Below are 19,367 nucleotides of genomic sequence, written 5' to 3' on the forward strand. Positions count from 1 at the left end.
CGTGACGTGCAGCTTTGTTAACCACACGTGTCTATGTGTCTTTGCCATTCTCACCACAAATCCCTATTACTGCTCCACTTCATGGAAAGACACAACCAGGCAAAGTCCATATGCACAGTTGGCCACCAGACCAGAAGTCTTAACTCACCAGGCTTATCTGTCACACAGCCTTTCTTTCCTGTTTTAAAAATACTGGCCAATTGTTTGAATTGTTCAAAAGTTTCAGCACCACGTAGACAAACCCGCAGAGCCCTGAACACCCCCATGGAACTGCATGATTGTTTGTGGAATGCATTTATACAGGTGAATTCTAAAACTTTCCACGACTTTTTTTAGATTCTAAGGGAAGATAAAAATATTAATAATCATTTTTTTCAGTCTAGTCACAATTCTTATATTAATTCATATTCCTCAGAATCATTTATTTATCTTTCTATATATCTAAAAGCTAAAACTTAAGATTTTCTTTTTTCATTAAAAAAAGCCTATTAAGTTATTCTGGACTTCACCATGCCGGGGAAGGGCAACATAAGGTCAATGTTACCTTTTTCTGGGCAAAAAGTTCAGGACTCTGAAATTGTTTCCTTGCTGTTGGTCCCAAAAAGCAATGGACAATTTGTATACAAAACACATCCAGTCTTAGAACCAGAGGTCACCTTCAGTACATTTTGCAGAGAAAATTCTGGTGGTACTACTAATATCCAAATTACAGCTATGTGACTAAATGTTCAGATATACTAAGCAATAACTGGCATTCTACTAAAAAAAAATAAATAGTATTAACAAACATTAATTGAGTCATCACTACGTGCTAGGCACTGTGAAGAGTATTTTAAACACATTAATTTGATCCTCACAACCACCATTTGAAGTAGCTACTATTGTTACCCCATTTTACAGATCAGCAAAATTGAGGTTTTAAGTAACTAGCACAAGGCTCTCACCCATATCAGTCTTACTGCACCAAAGCTCTGGTTCTTTTTTGTGTGTGTGTGAGGAAGAGTAGCCCTGAGCTAACATCTATTGCCAATCCTCCTCTTTTTTTGCTGAGGAAGATTGGCCCTGGGCTAACATCCATGCCCATCTTCCTCCACTTTACATGGGACGGCACCACAGCATGGCGTGACAAGCAGTGTGCAGGTCTGAGCCTGGGATCTGAACCCGCCAACTCTGGGCCGCAGAAGCGGAGCGTGCGAACTTAACTGCTACACCACCGGCAGGCCCCCCAAAACCCTAGTTCTAACTTCTAATGATATTACCCAGATTTCTTGAACCTCGTAACCTCATTTATCAACTTAATGGAGGCCTTACTCTTTGAGAACACTGAGGTAACTGGCTAGTCATCAGCTTCAAGTTTATCCTTGCCATCGAAGAAAAGGAAGGGGCACTACTCAAGAAAACGAATGCTGAGGATAATGTCTGAAGAAACTTCGTTTAAGTACTTAAAAGAACAAAGTATTTTACAGTTAAAATGCCCTGTCTGTATACAAAAAAAATCATAATTTTGAATAATTCTTGTCTACTCATTAAAAGTTGCCCCAAGGGAATAGCATGCAATAATCAGTTAGTCTAGTTCAAGTTACCTATCTGCTTCAAAGTAATAAAATTGCCATCCACGAGATTTGTAAGTTCCATGAGAATACTTTCACAAAAATTTTGTTCACATAGCATGTGTCTGGTACATAGAAAACTCTCAGTAAATGGTTTGGATTAAATAAATACTGTAATCCCTTAAATTTTCTTTAACTAGATGTCACCAAAACTTTAGACTACCTCCCTCTGCATTTCTTCGAGTGGTAAAGTTTTATTAAATTGAATCTTTATCTTCAGCTGGTTTACAATTACTTTCCAGATTTCTCCATGCTTTCTTCCTAACAAGGCGATCTAGACCCTAATCACCTTTGTTTGAGATTCGTGCTGCATTGCTAAGCACAGAAAATGAATGAAACTTTATTCTCTCTTCTACTGATGTATGAATTAGTTCTGTAAATAGTGTAGGACCAATAGCTAATATCAGAGCTATAAAATTCCAATTGGTAAGTCTCTTCTGGTGAAAACAAACAAACAAACAAACAAACTTGGTTATTGGAAGAGGTGGTGGGATTCAGATGCCAATTTATAACCATTCAGTGAATATGCTCTACAATTGACAACTGCCACTACTCCACTTAGATAGCCAAAATCTTGGCTGGGCTCCCTAACGCTACCCATACCCTCTCCCCACATCCTTTCTCCATCTTTCCCTCCCTGCAGAGGTGGTGCTCCATGACCTCAGGCAGGCCTGAGAGCAGAGCTGTAAAAGGCCTGGTTCCTTATGGCAGTGAACTGCCCCTGACTCCAGCTCCCAATATAGTAGCTGCCCACTTCAAGAAAAAGTTAAACCCCCACCAAAGAAGCCAGTTTGATGAATTATAGGCCTGCCTCTCACTAGATTTCCTCAACACTAAAATATCACTTTTCTTTACACCTCACATGACTAAGCCACATTCTAGCTGTTTCTTGGGTGTTCTGGATTATTGGCTTCATTCCTTTAATTCAGTTAAAGTCTTTCCTGTTTCCTTTATACTGAAAACTCATCTTTGTACAAATAATTAAGCTCCATTGCTATTACCCACCTGAAAATGAAGGTGTTAAAAATGAAGGTGTAGGGCCGGCTCCGTGGCTTAGCGGTTAAGTGTGCGCGCTCTGATGCTGGCGGCCCGGGTTCGGATCCCGGGAGCGCCCCGAGGCACCACTTCTCCGTCCAACGTGAGGCCGGGTCCCACGTACAGCAACTAGAAGGATGTGAACCTATGACATACAACTATCTACTGGGGCTTTGGGGGGAAAAAACTGAATAAATAAAATCTTTAAAAAAAAAAAAAAAAAAAAAAATGAAGGTGTATATATGCTAGGACCTTGCTATTCACATATCATCAGCATGATCTGGGAGCTTTGTTAGAAATGCAGAATCTCAAGCCCAACCAAGACCTACTAAGAGAGAATTCCAATTTCAACAAGATGCCCAGGAGATTTGTGTGCAGAGTAAAATGTGAGAATCACTGCCCTAGGAGACAGATGAGGGAGTGTGACATTGTCCAAAGGAGAAAACAACACACTCTGGTGCCCTGTCCTTTCTTTGAAAGTAAATTTCACTTGTTGGGTGCTCAAAGTATGTCTTCTCTGCCGTAGTCTCTCTCTCTCTCTTTCTCTGTGCGTGTGTGTGTGTGTGCGCGTGCGCGATTAGCACTGTAGCACTGTTTGGTAGACTACATGCAAACCTTTACCATCCTCTGTTTTGTCAGCTCCCTGCACTGGCTTCATCTTTCAAGTTTTCAGTTTCTACCAGTTGGTTGCTTCCTTCTGATCCCTACACGCCTTTTCATCTCTAAGATGCAGTTATCTGGGTGATTTCTTCTTATGGGTCAGATGTATATGGTTACAAGAGACTGTTTTTTTCATCCTAAAAACCAAAACAAACCAGGTAAGCCCAAAATAATCATCAATTTTTAAAACCCTTCAGAGAACTGAGGGCACAAAGAAACTTAAATGAACTAAACTCAAGAAATTGACATGGGAGAGAAGAGACCTAGGGCCATGTTCACCTCTGGTGGAATGGCAGAAGGCAGAAGAGTTTGCGATCAGTGGGGGTAAGGAAAACTCAGCTGCAATTTTAACAAACCTGTAATAGCTGCCTGCGGGCTGAGGAGCCACAGCCACAGAGTGAGTCTGCACCCACCCGCCTAATCTTTCTCAGGAGTCCTCACATGGGCTGGAAATTGTTCACCCAAGTTGGAGGCAGGAAAGAAGAACTAAGGAGAAATTCTTGAGGTATTTTGGTCTTTCACAGAGTCCAGGGAGCTGCTAAGGCCTGAGAGGGACAAAGGGGCTGGAGGAGATCCCCAGAGGTGCAGAAAGCAGGGGGCAAAGCAAAGGGCAAAGAGAAATCAAAAACCTACCAGCTGGGTAGTAAAGCAGGGAGAGCCCTCCCACAGTTCTCAGACCTGTTAGCATGGTTTTGAAGAATAGGTGGATCTCAAGACTCTCACCAGTGCTCAGATCCCAGCCTCTGCTGAAGGAAAAGTCCTAATCTCATCCTCAAAACATTTGAAAGCAGTAGTCAACTGAATCAAACTAAAGCTAGAACAAACCCCAGATCCAGATCAATTACAGATCAGATTGACTCAGCCTCTGATGGAAGAAGGGCCTTGCTCTTCTCGGAGGTAAATATTATTCACTTTGTATTCTACTTTTCTTTCCTACAGAATATTCAGCATGCAATAAAAAATTCAAGAACTACGGAAAAGCAAGAAAATCTGTCTCATGGTTAATATAGAAAAGAAACAATAGAAGCAGATCCAGAGATAGCTTGGAAGTTAAAATTATCAAACTGGGATATTAAAATACAAAATTTCTATGATATAAAAATGTTAAAAGATCTCATAGAAAGGAAGGCAACATGCACGAAGAGATGGGAAATTTCAACTAAGTAATGGAAACCAGAAAAAAGAACCATATGGAAATGCTAGAAATGAAAAACACAATACCAAATGTAAATTCATTATATGAGCTTAGTAGCAGACTCAACAGCAGAGGAAACTGAGAACCTGACAGTGTTTGAGCTAATTTAAAACAACCCAACATACATGTAAATAGTGTCCCAGAAATAAGAGGAGAAGGACAACATGGCAGAAGAAATCATTGAAACTTTATTGGCTAAGACTTACCAAAAACTGATGAAAAATATCAACTCACAGAACCAAGAAACTCAGCACATCCCAAGTAGAATAAATACATAGAATACCACACCTAAACAAATCATAGCCAAACTGCTGAAAAGCAGTGGTAAGTGGTAAATATGAAAAGCAGCCAGAGAGGGAAAGAAAACATACATATATGGGTATAATGATACAAATAACAGATGACTTTTAAGTAGACTCAATGGAGGCCAAAAGAAAATAGAACATCTTTAAAGTACTAAAAGAAAAACACTGACAAACTAGAATTCCATACCCAGTGAAAATACACTTCAACAATGAAGATGAAATAAAGTCATTTTCGAACACACAAAAGTTGGGAGAATTCATCTCCAGCAGACCAACGCTACAAGAAAAGCGAACATAAGTTTTTCAGAATGGACAGTAAGAACACCAGAAGGAAACTCAAATCTGCAGGAAGAAGTGAAGAGCATCAGAAAGGATAAATAGATGGGTAGACGTTAAAGACCTTTTCAAAGTAATATGTCTACATCTATATCTATCTATCTGTGTGTGTATAATATTTTAAATGACTATTGACTATTTAAAGGAAAAAAACAAAAACAAAAACACACCAATATATTGTGAGGTTTACAGCATATGTAGAGGTAAAATGTGAGATAACAAGAGCACAAAAGTCGGATGGAGAATAAATAGAATTATATTCTTCAGGTAAGGTTCTGATATATCTGTGAAGTTGTACAATAGTATATTTTAGCATATTATTTGAAGGTAGACTGTGATAACTTAAAGATGCAGAGCATAATCTCTAGAGCAGAGATCCCCAAAGTATGGTCCCCAGACAGACATCATCAGCATCTGAGAACTTAACAGACATGCCGATTTTTAGCTCTATAGCAGATCTACTGAATAAGAAGCTCTGGGGGTATGACCCAGAAATCGGTGTTTTAATAAGACCTCCAGCTATTTCTAATGCATGTAAAGTTTAGGAATCACTGCTCTATAACAGCCACTAGAATATACCATAAAGAAGTACACTTAAAAACAAGAGATAAAATGGAATGATTAAATAATTTAATTCATCTAAAAGGAGGCAGGAAAGTAAAGGCAGAAACAAAGAATAATTGGGATACGTAGAAAATAAATACCAACAGGGGAGAGTTAAACCCAACCATATTAATAATCACCTCAAAATAAATATACTAAACTCTCCAATAAAAAGGCAGAAATTGTGAGATAGATATCAAAGCAAGATCCAATAATATGCCGTTTACAGATATATAATTCAATTATGACACAAGTTAAAAGCACAATGGTAGAAAAACTATAACATACAAACACTAAGTATAAAAAAAGCAAGTATGGTTACATTAATATCAGACAAAGTACACCTCAGAATGTACTATCAATCCTAAATGTGTATGCAACCAAGAATAGAGTTCCAAAATGCATAAAACAAAAATTGACAAAAATGGACAAATTGATAATCATAGAGGGAAAGATTTTAACACTCTTGTCTCAGTAATTATAGGACAAATAGACAAAAAAAAAAATCAGCAGAGAGATATATTTGAATAGCACTGTCAACTAACTTGACCCAATCGACTTGATAAAATATTGCACCCAACAACTGCAGAATACACATTCCTTCCAAACTCACATGGAACATTCATCAAGATAGATTATATGCTGGGCAATGAAAGATGCCTTAATAAATGGCAAAAAATTGAAATCTAACAGAGTGTATCTTCTCACCCAGCAGTAATAAATTAGAAATCAATAATACAGGCCAGCCCCATGGCTTAGCGGTTAAGTGCGTGCGCTCTGCTGCTGGCAGCCCGGGTTCGGATCCCGGGCGTGCACCGAGGCACTGCTTCTCCGGCCATGCTGAGGCCACGTCCCACATATAGCAACTAGAAGGATGTGCAGCTATGACATACAACTATGTACTGGGGCTTTGGGGGGAAAAATAAATAAATAAAATTATAAAAAAAAAAAAAAAGAAATCAATAATGAAAATATATCTGGCACTACACATCTATTTAGGCAGCTAAAATAAAAAATAGTGACATTACCAAATGCTGGTAGGGATACCAAGAAACTAGAACTCCCATACATTGCAATTGGGAATGTAAAATGGTATAGCTATTCTGGAAAATGGTTTTATCAGTTTCTTAAAAACTAAACATACGTTACTATATGACCCAGGAATTATACTCCTGTGCATTTATCCCAGAGAAGAAAGCTTATATCCACACAAAAATGGGTACACTAGTATTCATAGTAGGTTTACTTCTAATAGCAAAAAATTGGAACAATTCAAATGTCCTTCAATGGGTGAATGGTTAAACAAATTAAGGCACATCTACATCATGGAGTACTACTCATCAGTAAAAAAGAAACTTACTATTGATACACACAACCACTTGGATGGATCTCAAGAGAATTACCCTGAGTGGGAAAAAAGGTCAATCTCAAAAGGTTACATACTATATAAATCCATTTATATAACATTTTTAAAGTGATAACCCTATAGAAATGGAGAACAGATTAGTGATTGCCAGACATTAGGTATGAGAGAGGGGAAGGGAATGGGTTTGACTATAAAGGGGTAGCAATAGGGGACTTTGTAGTGATAGGCCAGTTTTGCATCTTGGTTGTGGTGATATTTTCACTAATCTACACATGTGATAAAATTGTATAGAACTATACAGACACATACACACATACATACACACGTGAGTGCATGTAAAACTGGTGAAATCCAAAAACTGTCTGTAGATTGTACCAATGTTAATTTTCTTGTTTTAACATTGTATTATAGTCACGTAAGATGTTACGATTCGGGGAAACTGGGTGAAGGATATACGGAACTTCTCTGTATTATTTTTATAACTTCCTGTGATTCTATAATTATTTCAAAAGAAAGAAAAGTTATCTGGAAAATTCACAAATATTTGAGAATTAAACAATACCCCCCCACAGGGGCTGGCCTGGTGGCGTAGTGGTTAAGTTTGCGGGCTCTGCTTCGGCAGCCCGGCTGCCCGGGTTCGCAGGTTTGGATCCCGGGAGCGGACCAACACACTGCTTGTCAGGCCATGCTGTGGTGGCGTCCAATATAAAGCAGAGGAAGATGGGCACGGATGTTAGCCCAGGGCCAATCTTCCTCTGCAAAAAGAGGAGGATTGGCAATGCATGTTAGCTCAGGGCTAATCTTCCTCACACACAAAAAACCAAAAAACAATGCCCTCCTAAATAATCCATGAATCAAAGAAAAATCACAAAGACTATTAGCAAATATTTTTACCTGAATAAGAAAAATACGAATACCAAATATTGTGGGATGCTATGAAAGCAGTGCTTAGAGGAAAAATTTTAGCTTTAAATATTTATAAGAAAAAAGGTTTAAAATCAATAATCTTACCTTGCATCACAAGAAACTAGGAAAATCAGAGCAAATTAAATCCAAAATAACTAGAAGAAAAGAAATAAGAAAAATAAGAGAGAAAACAGATGAAATATAAGATGAACAAACAATAGAGAAAATTAACAAAATCAAAATTTAGAACTTTGTAAAGATTAATAAAATTGATAAGCTCCTTAGCAGGATTATCAAGAAAAAAAACACAATTAACAAAAATTTTTAAAAGGAGTGAAAAAGGTGTATCACCACAGATTATATAGATATTAAAAGGATAAAACTTTATACTAACATATTGACAAATTTAAATGAAACAGACAAATTTCTTGAAAAACAGAAATTACCAAAACTGACAAAAGAAGAAATAAAAAATTTAAATAGCCTGATATCTACGAAAGAAAATGTATTCATAGTGGGCCAGCCCGGTGGCGCAAGCAGTTAAGTGCGCGTGCTCTGCTGCGGCAGCCGGCCTGGGGTTTGCCAGTTTGGATCCCAGGCGCGAGCCAACACACCACTTGTCAGGCCATGCTGTGGCAGGCATCCCATATAAAGAGGAGGAAGATGGGCATGGATGTTAGGCCAGGGCCAGTCTTCCTCAGCAAAAAGAGGAGGATTGGCAGATGTTAGCTCAGGGCCGATCTTCCTCACAAAAAAAAAAAAGAAAGAAAAAAAATGTATTCATAGTGAAAATCTTCCCCCAGAAAAAAATTTCAGGTCCACGTAGCTTCTCCTACTATTTAAGTAAGAAATAGTACCAATTTTACAAAAGGTCTTTTGGAAAAGAGAAGGATTATTTCCCAACTTATTTTATGAGGCCAGCAGTACTTTGATAATAAAATCTGACAAAGATTACAAGAAAAACTACAGATGTTACCCTTCACAATCACAGACAAAAATCCTTAACAAATATTAGCAAATCAAATCTAGCAATAAAAATAAGGATAATATATTATGACCAAGATAGGCTTATCTCAGGAAAGCAAGGTTAAACACTCAAAAAATTGTAATTCATGATATTAACAGAATGAAAGAGAAAAACCTTATGAATGATTGTCTCATCAAGTGCAGAAAAACCATTTGACAAATTCAACATCCTTTCTTGATCAACTCTCTCAGCAAAGTAGCCATAGAAGAAAACTTCCTCAACTGGATGAAGGAAATACATCTAACCAACACATAACATCATATATATTCATGAAACTCTGAATATTTTACTCCCATAATTGAGCATAAGGCAAGGATATCCTGAATGGAAACATTTATACCATTGAATTCAACCAGGAACAGCAGTCTTATTTAACATTTTTATAAGTGATTTGGAAGATCTTCAAGTGTGCAGATGTTATTGATTTCTTTCTGGTGGGGACAAGCCAAAATTACAACACTATTTCTAGTGTAGAGCATGTTTGCAAATTGCAGGTCAGAATTTACTGGTGGGTTGTGAAATCAATTTAGTAAGTCAAGACCAGAATATTTTTTTAATAAAATTGATTAGACTAGACTACAAAATATCAAAATCATACATCAAGGGGAAATATCGTTTTGTGAAATTTTGGTCTGGAATACATTGGACTGGCTTCTTCCTAAGTGACTTAACTTCTCCCTTAAGTGAGCAATGGTTACTCAGGAGTTCGAGAGAGAGGGTAGTGGTGGTTTATTGCTATAACACAATCAAGCTTTGCTTCCCTAAGCTTAAATGTACTTAAAGTGTGTGTGTGTGTGTGCATTGAGTCATGATGTAAAATATATTTCTTACTCTGAACTGTGATAAAAAATTTGAGGCTCCATAAACAGCAAAAGGTGATATATGAGCAAGAAAGGTGTGGGCACATGCAGAGGGGCTGCCGGCTCTCACTTCCTGCACAGGAAGGGCCTGGGAGTCTCTGTAAACATAATAGCACAGACTCTCCCCAACAGAAAGCATCAGACCACCAAGATGCTGAGCCCACTAGGAAAGAAAAGAAAAATCCTACCCTTTCCTTGTACAAAATTGTTCTCTCCACACTTAGAAGAGACAAAACAGATGGGAGGGCTACAAAATGGCAGGATTACCCAGTTGCAGTTGCTCAGTGCTACATTGCACAAGTCTAGAGGGCGCTCTCACATGCAATGTGAATGGCTCTTCCTAGAGTTGAGCAGTCCACAACCTATACAACCCTGCCAGGTAGCCATAAGCATAGTGAATAAGAGCACAAGCTTTGGAGGCCAACAAACCTGGGTCTAGTTTCAGATCTAATCCTAGGCTATATATCCTGAGGCAGGTTATTTAACCTCTCTGAGCCTCAATTTCCCCAAGAGGACACATTATATATTCCTAGGACCTAGTTCAGTGCCTAACACATATTGGTTCTCAATAAATATGTAAGTTTTTACATACAGTCTAAAAAATAGCACAGGGCAAGCACTATACATGTATCTACATGATACAGGTATCTACAAAAGATGATCAACTGAAATACTAAGATTCTTCAGGATGGAAAGACGCATGCTGGGAAAGAATTATTTTGTTTAAATTAATAAAAAATAATCATTGGCTATTGAAAGAAGAAAAACAGAAAAAAATAACACCTGGATACAGTAGGGGCCGGCCCAGTGGTGCAGCGGCTAAGTGCGCCTGCTCCGCTTTGGCAGCCCGAGGGTGTGCGGTTTCTGCCAGGGCGCACTGGGACCCCGGCTCGTCAAGCCATGCTGTGGTGGCCTCCCATAAGGTAGAGGAAGATGGGCACGGATGTTAGCCCAGGGCCAGTCTTCCTCAGCAAAAAAAGGAAGACTGGCGTCGGATGTTAGCTCAGGGCTGATCTTCCTCACAAACAAAACAAAACAAAAACAGTAGAACTTTGGTAGGGTGGCGATAATTCTTAAAGCCTGAGAGTACCTTTGGGACAAATAAAAAGTAGGAAATGAATACGTTTTGTTATTTCCAATCGTAGGCCAGGGAAGGGCAAAAACTATTGATATCTTCAAAGAATTCTAAGAATGATATTGTCATGAGCCGTGAAAGGCGGAAGCTGAAAAGTTTGGGTTCATTCCTGGCATGGGGGGGTGACAGCTGAGGGGACATGTGTTCCTTCCTCCCCCAGTGCTTATTTCCTGGTGGAATGGTGGTTTTGACGCAGTCATGACAACTCTTCACCCTTACTGAAGTCGCACAGTGGAGCAGGTCACACTGGATTGAAAGCACAAACCAAGGTCAGACTCCAGACCCCTCCTTCGCGCGTGGTTCCGCTGCCCACCTCCCGGCAGGAAGCTGCGGTGCAATCGCTCCCCCCAGAGACAGGCTGATACCAAAAGCCAGCAAAAGCACGTTTCGGGAGAGAGGGATCGCTGAGCCCCCAAGCGAAGGCACGCCAGTTAGCAGTTAGAAAAGGAGGCATTTCTCACACTTGCTAATGAGTTTGACGCTTGTGAAACATAAACAGGAAGTGGGAGCTCTCCAAAGCGACCTGAAGGAAATCCACTCCCAGTTTGGTCAACGTGTGAATCCCAGTTCTCTAGATTGTCAAGGACACTGCCAATTAAGACTGACCGCCTCCCCCCCACCCCCAAACTGCATCCGAGGCTACTCTTCACCCAGTCCCAGCGGTGACCCCATTTTTTTCAATTCTTCCCACAGCCAGGTCACTCAGCAGCGGGGTGACTGACCCGAGGCGCGGTGGGAAAGGCTTACAGTCATCTCTCAACTCCCCGAACTTGCAGGGCAGGGCAGCGCAGAGGTCAGTGAAATCCCCAGCCAGGCCTTATTTTAGTCATGAATTTCCGCTGGCTCCCTCCTCTGACTGCATCAGCGCTGCTCACACCGCAGGCTCGGCGGTTCAGCTGTTTGCCCTGCTCCAGGCTGAGTTAGAAGGTCAGAGACCGGACTTTTCCGGGGGAGGTAGGTGGGGGCCTCCGGCGGCCTAAGTGAGATTGCAGAGATCTGGAGCCATTTGGAAGCGGCCTTTCTGCCCCAGGCTCGGGGCAGTGGGTTAGCTTCTCCCCTCTCCTTCTCTACTCAGGCATCTTGGTTCGTATTAAATAAAATTAAGAAATAAAAACATCTTTTTTCTCTGTCAGCCAGTGGCACACACATAATTTTCCCAGGGCTGCCTTCCCCTCGTTGCCCAATTTATCCTCTTCCCAGAGGTTCCCGTAAACTCAAGGGCAGAATCTAGGTTTGATTCCCCACAGTGTCTCTAGCAACGGGCACACGCCTGGCACAGAGCAGGGGGCTCAACAAACGCGTGTCGACTTAATGAATGCTCAGATTTCACTGTGATGGGCAGACAGTTTTTCTCGTCTTTCTCTTCCCTCCTGCTCTGGGTGCAGACCACATTCAGCGCCGCCGAAGTTCCTGGCAGGCAGGGAGATGGCCGACCCCGGCGGGCACACCGCGTCCCAGCGGTCTCGGCCCCCCAGCCAGAGCGGAGGGGCTCGCAGTCGGCGGCCCGAGCCCCGGCCACGTGAAGCGTCACGCCCTCGCTGCTGTAGGGCAGGCACTGCCGCCGCGGTTGTGTAACGTCGCAGCCGGAGGGGAGGCGACCCGGACGCCTCTGCTCCGGAGAGGGCAGAGAGGGAGGGAACGCAGGGCACCGCGCCCGGTATCTTTCTGTGCTTGGCTAGCCGAAGGAGGGAGGGGGCACTGGGGCACCCAGGGGGGTGCGCAAGTGGGTGCCTGCCGGCCCGCACGCTGTGCCCCGGAGCTGAGCACCGGGGCAGCCAGGGGCCTGCGGCGCACACCCTCGGGGTCAGGTGCGCGCAGCGTGCTCGGCGGCGGCCTCGGCTGCCCCTGCGCTTGGCAGCCAGCCCGCTTCCCATGGGGTGACATCCGCCCCGCCCTCGGCCCCTCCCCACGGCGGGCAATTCCTGGACGCCGGCGGAGGGCTGGGGGCAGGGAAGCCGGGACGGAAAGAAACCCCAGCCTCTGGGGAAGGCAGGGGGCTGGGCGACTCCCTCCGCTGCGCGCCGGTTCCTGCGAGCGGGCCGGGCGGGGGAGGAGGAGGGTTGGGCTGGAGCGAGCGAGGGGATATTCCTCTCCCGGCTTGAGTCAGACGCGGGCGGATCCGTCCTCCCCCGTTCCCTCCCAGGAGACGGGAACTTACTTCATTTCCCTGGGGCAGGTTCGCCCACGTTACCAACTGCCCCCCGGCCCCCCCGCCGGACCCCTCGGCTCCCCGGCCCCTTCTAAGCTTCCACGCCCCCCACCCGGCTGGGCAGGACCCAGGCCACGCTGCCACCCCCTCTTCGGGGAAAGGCAGCCGCAGCCGCAGACACCTGGGGGCCCAGGCTGGGGGTGGGTGCTCCCTCGCAGCCGCGGGAGCGTTGTCCAACACGTGAGACTCATGTGATGAAGCCGGGGGAGGGCGGGCAGGTCGCTCCTTCCCTCCCCGGCAGCGGCCAGACGTGCCTGGAGTCACAGGGTAGAACACGTAGCTCCAACCCACCCACACGCTCCCATTTAACCCAGCCCGCAGCCTCTCCATTACTCCTCAGCTCGCTCCCCCACCCCCCCACTCCGCCCCCCCGCGCTCTCTCCCGCCTCCCCGCCCGCCCCACTTCTCATTCACTTGGCTCGCACGGCTCAGACGGCGCAGGGAGCACACACCGCCAGTCTGTGCGCAGAGCCAGAGCCAGAGGCCGCGGGGACACCATGCACGCCCCCAACTGAAGCAGCACCTCAAAGCCGCAGCTCCCAGCAGCCTAGCGGATTTCAGGGAGCTCAGACTCAGAAGAACTCCTGTGGAGAGACCCCCCCCCAAACCCTCTTCCAGTACAGTCTTCATCCCGACGTTCCGCTACTGCAGGCAGGAGCGCACAGTGCCCCGGCTCGCCGCGCCATGGAGCGGATCCCCAGCGCGCAACCGCCCCCCGCCTGCCTGCCCAAAGCGCCAGGACTGGAGCCCGGAGACCTACCAGGGTAAGTTGGCACCCTCTGGCCCCTTCAAGCCTCAACTCCAGCCCTGCGTTCCGCGCCGCTCTTAACTCGGAGCAGCTCTGGGCGCATCCGGGGGCTTTTGCCCGCCAGGGGTCTTGCAGCCGGTGCGCACGCAAAGTCACGACCCTTCCCGGTCCCTCTCTCTGCAGGATGGATTTTGCCCACATGTACCAAGTGTACAAGTCGAGACGGGGAATGAAGCGGAGCGAGGACAGCAAGGTGAGAGCACTGCGCCCTTGGGGACCCCAACCCCTTGCACGCGCTGAGTCTCCAAGAAAAGTTTTCTCACTGTGAGGTTGGCGGGGGTATGCAAGGGGTGGGCTCAGCGCCTCTACTGAGTGGCATGGAGAAGAAAGGGCAGAAGGTGATTCTGGGTGACTCTGCTCCGCTGCGCCAACTCTTATCACGCCGGGGGTAGGGGAGAAAGGGGGTTCCTACCCCCTTCCTCAGGCGCCCACCGCCTCCTCGTGCGCCTTGCAGGAGACCTACAAACTGCCGCACCGGCTCATCGAGAAAAAGAGACGTGACCGGATTAACGAGTGCATCGCCCAGCTGAAGGATCTCCTCCCCGAACATCTCAAACTTACAGTAAGTGAGAAGCTGGCTCCCCTCCAAGCCAGCTCCTCTGCCCAGAGGGCGGGCAGGGGTCACTCGCCGCCTGCAGGCCCCGCAGGGAACTGCAGACTAGATGGCCGGATCCGAGCTGACGGGTGGCTCTGTTTTGGGGTACCCTTCCCCAGTCCTGGGATTTTCTGGCAGCCTCATACAAATGAAGTGAGAACTTCTTGGACTTCTCCAAGTTGGCTCCAACACCAACTGGCCTTCCTTTTCAAGAGTTTAAGACTTGCCCTTCTGGTGATTTTCAGGGTTCTCTAGTTTAACAGACTTGAGCAGACCAAGCAATTCGCAGATTTTATTTACGCCCCTCTTTTCGCTCGCCCTCCCCCTTTTTAAATAAGCGGACTTGTTTTGGTATGTAATTTTTACGTCCTGTCCTGTCTTGGCAGTAGCCAACAGCTTACTACTTTGGCAGCCTTTGGTTGGGGAAAGGAGAAAAAAAAGTATTTGAGGAGGAAGAAAAAAGCCTAGATGAGCTGGAAGTTATGAAAAGGTGTCAGGAAAGAAGCTAGGGAAAGCCTTCTGGCTGCCAGACACAGCAGAGGTCCTTGCTTGGGTTGACAGCACTGCAGAGAAATGTTATCTCCGGATCCCCGAGTTAAGGTCCGCAGCGGCTGCTGAGGCAGCTGCCGCTTCCAAAGGGCCTCCGAAGATAGGTGACACTCGTTTTTCGTTCTTTAATCAGAAACATATATATAATATATACTGTTTAAAAACATAATCTATAAACTTAAAACTAAATTTAGCCAACCAGGAAAGGCTATTTCTTGCCCCCCTCCCCGGAGACATTTCTCTTTCTCGTTGCTAATAAATGTCCCAGAGGTGGGACTTCCCTGAGCTCACTGCTGACCGAGGCTCTTTTTATTCCAGACTTTGGGTCACTTGGAAAAAGCGGTGGTTCTTGAACTTACCTTGAAGCATGTGAAAGCACTGACAAACCTAATTGATCAGCAGCAGCAGAAAATCATTGCCCTGCAGAGCGGTTTACAAGCTGGTGAGTGCCCGAGCCTGGCTATCATCTCTTAAGAGTTCTAGCACAAGTAGAGAGCCTGGGGGCTCAGCCTCTGGTATAAAACACATTCCTGCAACAAACTGCTTATGCACATTTGTTGGAGGAGATGCTGTTTTATCTTTCCTAAAAGGTCAGACTTTTCATTTGGAATGCTGCTGTGTGCCACCTGGCATGAATATGTATTAGTCAAATGATAAAATATTTCTGTGGCATTTTGGCTTAAGAGTTTCTGAGTTCTGGGAGATTTTCCCCCTCCCTTTGAAAATGCCGAGACACCTATAATTGGCATTGTGGATGATTTATAGTTCGTCTTCTTAGCCCTCTTTCATTGGAGAATAAGTCATGGGCATGCCCCAGTGTTTTCCTGTTTCTCTACTTCCTTATTGCTCGGTGTGTGGTATGATCCTGGCAGGATGACAGCAGGAGTTTTTCCTGCATTTCATGTGGTTCCCTGAATAGCCACTAGGTATCTTGGCGAATTGCACAATCTAACGAAACCACTGAAGTTTTGTCATTCGTTTCTACCGACTTCCAGAGAATCATAGTCACCTTCTAACCTTCTCGTCTCACCCCTTCCAAATAATACTGTACAGACTGGGGAGAAATTCTTCAACGCATTCCCTCATTCCATTCTTCTCTACTCTGCTTTCCAAGGCTAGTGTGATGAGAATCACAAAAACCTAGCAAGCACAACTGCCAGTTTCCTCCTTGAAAATAGAAAGATGATCATACCTCATTTCCTGGGGGTCGTGGATAGAATACAGGGAAAAGGCTTAGAAATAGCCTTTAAATTTAAAGATTATAGTATGACTGCAACTTGTATAAGTCATTGAAAATAAGCTTACTTTAGGTGATATTGTTCATTCTTTATGTCATTTTATGACTATCTGGTCTCTGTCCATTTTGCTACAGTGAGATTGACATTCTATGAATGACTCTTTGTGGTTTATAAACATATGAGGATGTTCATTGCTGTGTCACTTATAATGAAAACTCAGGAACAACCAATAAATTCAACAAGAGGAGAAATAGTCCGTCTCAATTATGGTCTAGTTCTATGATGGGATATTATGCAGCCATTACAATCATATTTCATCTCTGGGTGGTAGGCTCATGGATGATTTTTATTTTATTCTTTATACTTTTCAGTGTAATCCAGATTTTCTCTGATCATGTTACTTTTGGAGTTAGGAACATAAATCAGCAAATACTGTTAACAAAAAGGCAAGCTCCTGATCTTCGGAGTACAGGTATCCAGGTGAACCACAGGGCCTTCTGAAATGTCTTCCTTTGGGTCTGTGTTGATCCAGGTGACCTGTCGGGGAGAAATGTGGAAGCAGGCCAAGAGATGTTCTGCTCAGGTTTCCAGACGTGTGCCCGGGAGGTGCTTCAGTACCTGGCCAAGCATGAGAACACGCGGGACCTGAAGTCTTCACAGCTCGTCACTCACCTCCACCGAGTGGTCTCAGAGCTGCTGCAGGGTGGCACCTCCAGGAAGCCGTCAGACCCAGCGCCCAAAGTCATGGACTTCAAGGAGAAACCGAGCTCCCTGGCCAAAGGCTCCGAAGGCCCTGGGAAAAACTGTGTGCCCGTCATTCAGCGGACTTTTGCTCACTCAAGTGGGGAGCAGAGTGGCAGTGACACGGACACAGACAGCGGCTATGGAGGAGAATCAGAGAAGGGTGACTTGCGCGGCGAGCAACCGTACTTCAAGAGTGATCATGGACGCAGGTTCACCATGGGAGAAAGGATCGGTGCTATTAAGCAAGAATCTGAAGAACCCCCTACAAAAAAGAGCAGGATGCAGCTCTCAGATGATGAAGGCCATTTCACTAGCAGTGACCTGATCAGCAACCCGTTCCTGGGCCCACACCCACACCAGCCTCCCTTTTGCCTGCCCTTCTATCTGATCCCACCGTCAGCAACAGCCTACCTGCCCATGCTGGAGAAGTGCTGGTATCCCACCTCCGTCCCAGTGTTGTACCCCGGCCTCAACGCCTCCGCTGCAGCCCTCACCAGCTTCATGAACCCAGACAAGATCTCGGCCCCCTTGCTCATGCCCCAGAGACTCCCTTCTCCCTTGCCAACTCATCCTGCCATCGACTCTTCTGCCCTGCTCCAGGCTCTGAAGCAGATCCCCCCTTTAAACTTAGAAACCAAAGACTAAACTCTTAGGGGATCCTGCTGCTTTGCTTTCCTTCCTCCCTACTTCCAAAAAACAATTGTGTTTGTGAATGCAGCGAGATTGTTCTGGTGTGTATGCTGCGATCATCTGAGGCGTGGAGAGAAGATTTGGGGGGTGTGAGTGTGTGTGTGTGAGTGTGTGTGAGTGTATGTGCCTCGTGTGTTGGTATAGGACACTGAAGCTCCTTTTGGCGTAGGGAAGACATGAAGGATTGCCTGACATCAGGAGATTTAGGGGGGATTGTAGCAGACCTCTGGGCTTTTCCCCACCCAGAGAATAGCCCCCTCTGATACAAAATCAGCTGGATTTTCAAAAGCTGCAAAGTCTTGGTCTGTGAGTCAGTCTTCACCTTGGGAGCCGGGTCTGTGGCTTTGAGAAAAAGGTACTTTCAAAAGAGGGCTTTCCAGAGTACAGTTCCCAGCCAGCCCTTATGACCCCACCCTTCTCCCTTTTCTTGTCGCCGTGACTCACCATATGGGGAGAGGGCAGCCAGACTGAGCTCTCTGCAAAGTGGTGAGGTAGCAGACACTGGCATAGCACGGTAGTGGTTTGGGGAGATTTCCGCAGGTCTGCTCCCCACCCCTGCCTCGGATGAATAAAGAGAATGTAGTTCCCTACTCAGGCTTTCATAGTGATTAGCTTACTGAGGAACTGAAAAGGGTACAGGCCAAGCTGCCAGGGGATGAGGGAGGAGTGCCTGGGGTCTCTGGCACCTGTTTCTGAGTCTCATCTAGAAACATTCTTGCTGTCCAGGGAACCAAACCACAGTCTGAGAGATCCAGGCGCCTAGGTTCCCAACACCCCAAAGTGCTTAAAGCCAGGTAACAAATTGCTGCCTTCAACAAGCAGAGCTCGACTCCGTTTTCAGTTCTATCTTAAAACTCCTTTTAACCAAGCTTAGCTTCTTAAAGGCCTAACCAGCCCTTGGCACAGCAAGATCCTTTCTGCAGGCTGATTCCCCTCGTCCGACAGCACATGGAGTGTCCTTACTGCTGAAAAGGATTCTGTCTCCTTCAAAGAAGTTTTATTTTTGGTCCAGAGTACTTGTTTTCTGACTTGTCCAGCTAGCCCTGCACCAGCTTTTCAAAATGCACTATGCTTGATCGCCGATTGTGTTTTAACTTGTTCTTTTCCTGTTTTTATTTTGGTATAAAGTTGTTGCCTTTATTTGTAAAACTGTTATATATTATATAAATATATTAAAAAGGAAAATGTTTCAGATGTTTATTTGTATAATTACTTGATCTACAAAGTGAGAAAAATGAATGTATTCCTGTTTTTGAAGAGAAGAAGAATTTTTTTTCTCTAGGGAAAGGTACAGTGTTTATATTTTGGAGCCTTCCTGAAGGTGTGAAATTGTAAATATTTTTATCTATGAGTCAATGTTAAGTAGTTGTTTTAAAAGACTTAATAAAATAATCCTTTTCCTGTGGAAGAGAAAGATGGGTCTTCTGCATTTTTAAAAATAACTCCATTGTGTGATGTGGCTGTCTCCTTCTGCCCTCCTCTTTTGGCTGAAGGCA

At 44.8% G+C, this 19,367-nt stretch overlaps 1 protein-coding gene and 1 pseudogene across 1 annotated transcript; one reads left to right on the top strand and one right to left on the bottom strand.

Moving 5' to 3' along the window:
- Nucleotides 1–11,683: 11,683 nt before the first annotated feature.
- LOC147917095 (uncharacterized) lies at nt 11,684–13,503 on the bottom strand (annotated as a pseudogene).
- On the top strand, nt 13,192–19,065 carry BHLHE40 (basic helix-loop-helix family member e40). Its single transcript, XM_004442415.3, has 5 exons — nt 13,192–14,011; nt 14,179–14,248; nt 14,510–14,617; nt 15,518–15,641; nt 16,970–19,065. The coding sequence occupies exons 1-5, from the start codon at nt 13,932–13,934 to the stop codon at nt 17,824–17,826; spliced, it is 1,239 nt and encodes a 412-aa protein (XP_004442472.1). The 5' UTR covers nt 13,192–13,931; the 3' UTR covers nt 17,827–19,065.
- Nucleotides 19,066–19,367: the final 302 nt, after the last annotated feature.

This window comes from Ceratotherium simum, chromosome 5 (assembly GCF_057802395.1).
Source record: "Ceratotherium simum simum isolate JZ-2026a chromosome 5, ASM5780239v1, whole genome shotgun sequence".
Lineage (NCBI taxonomy): Eukaryota > Metazoa > Chordata > Mammalia > Perissodactyla > Rhinocerotidae > Ceratotherium > Ceratotherium simum.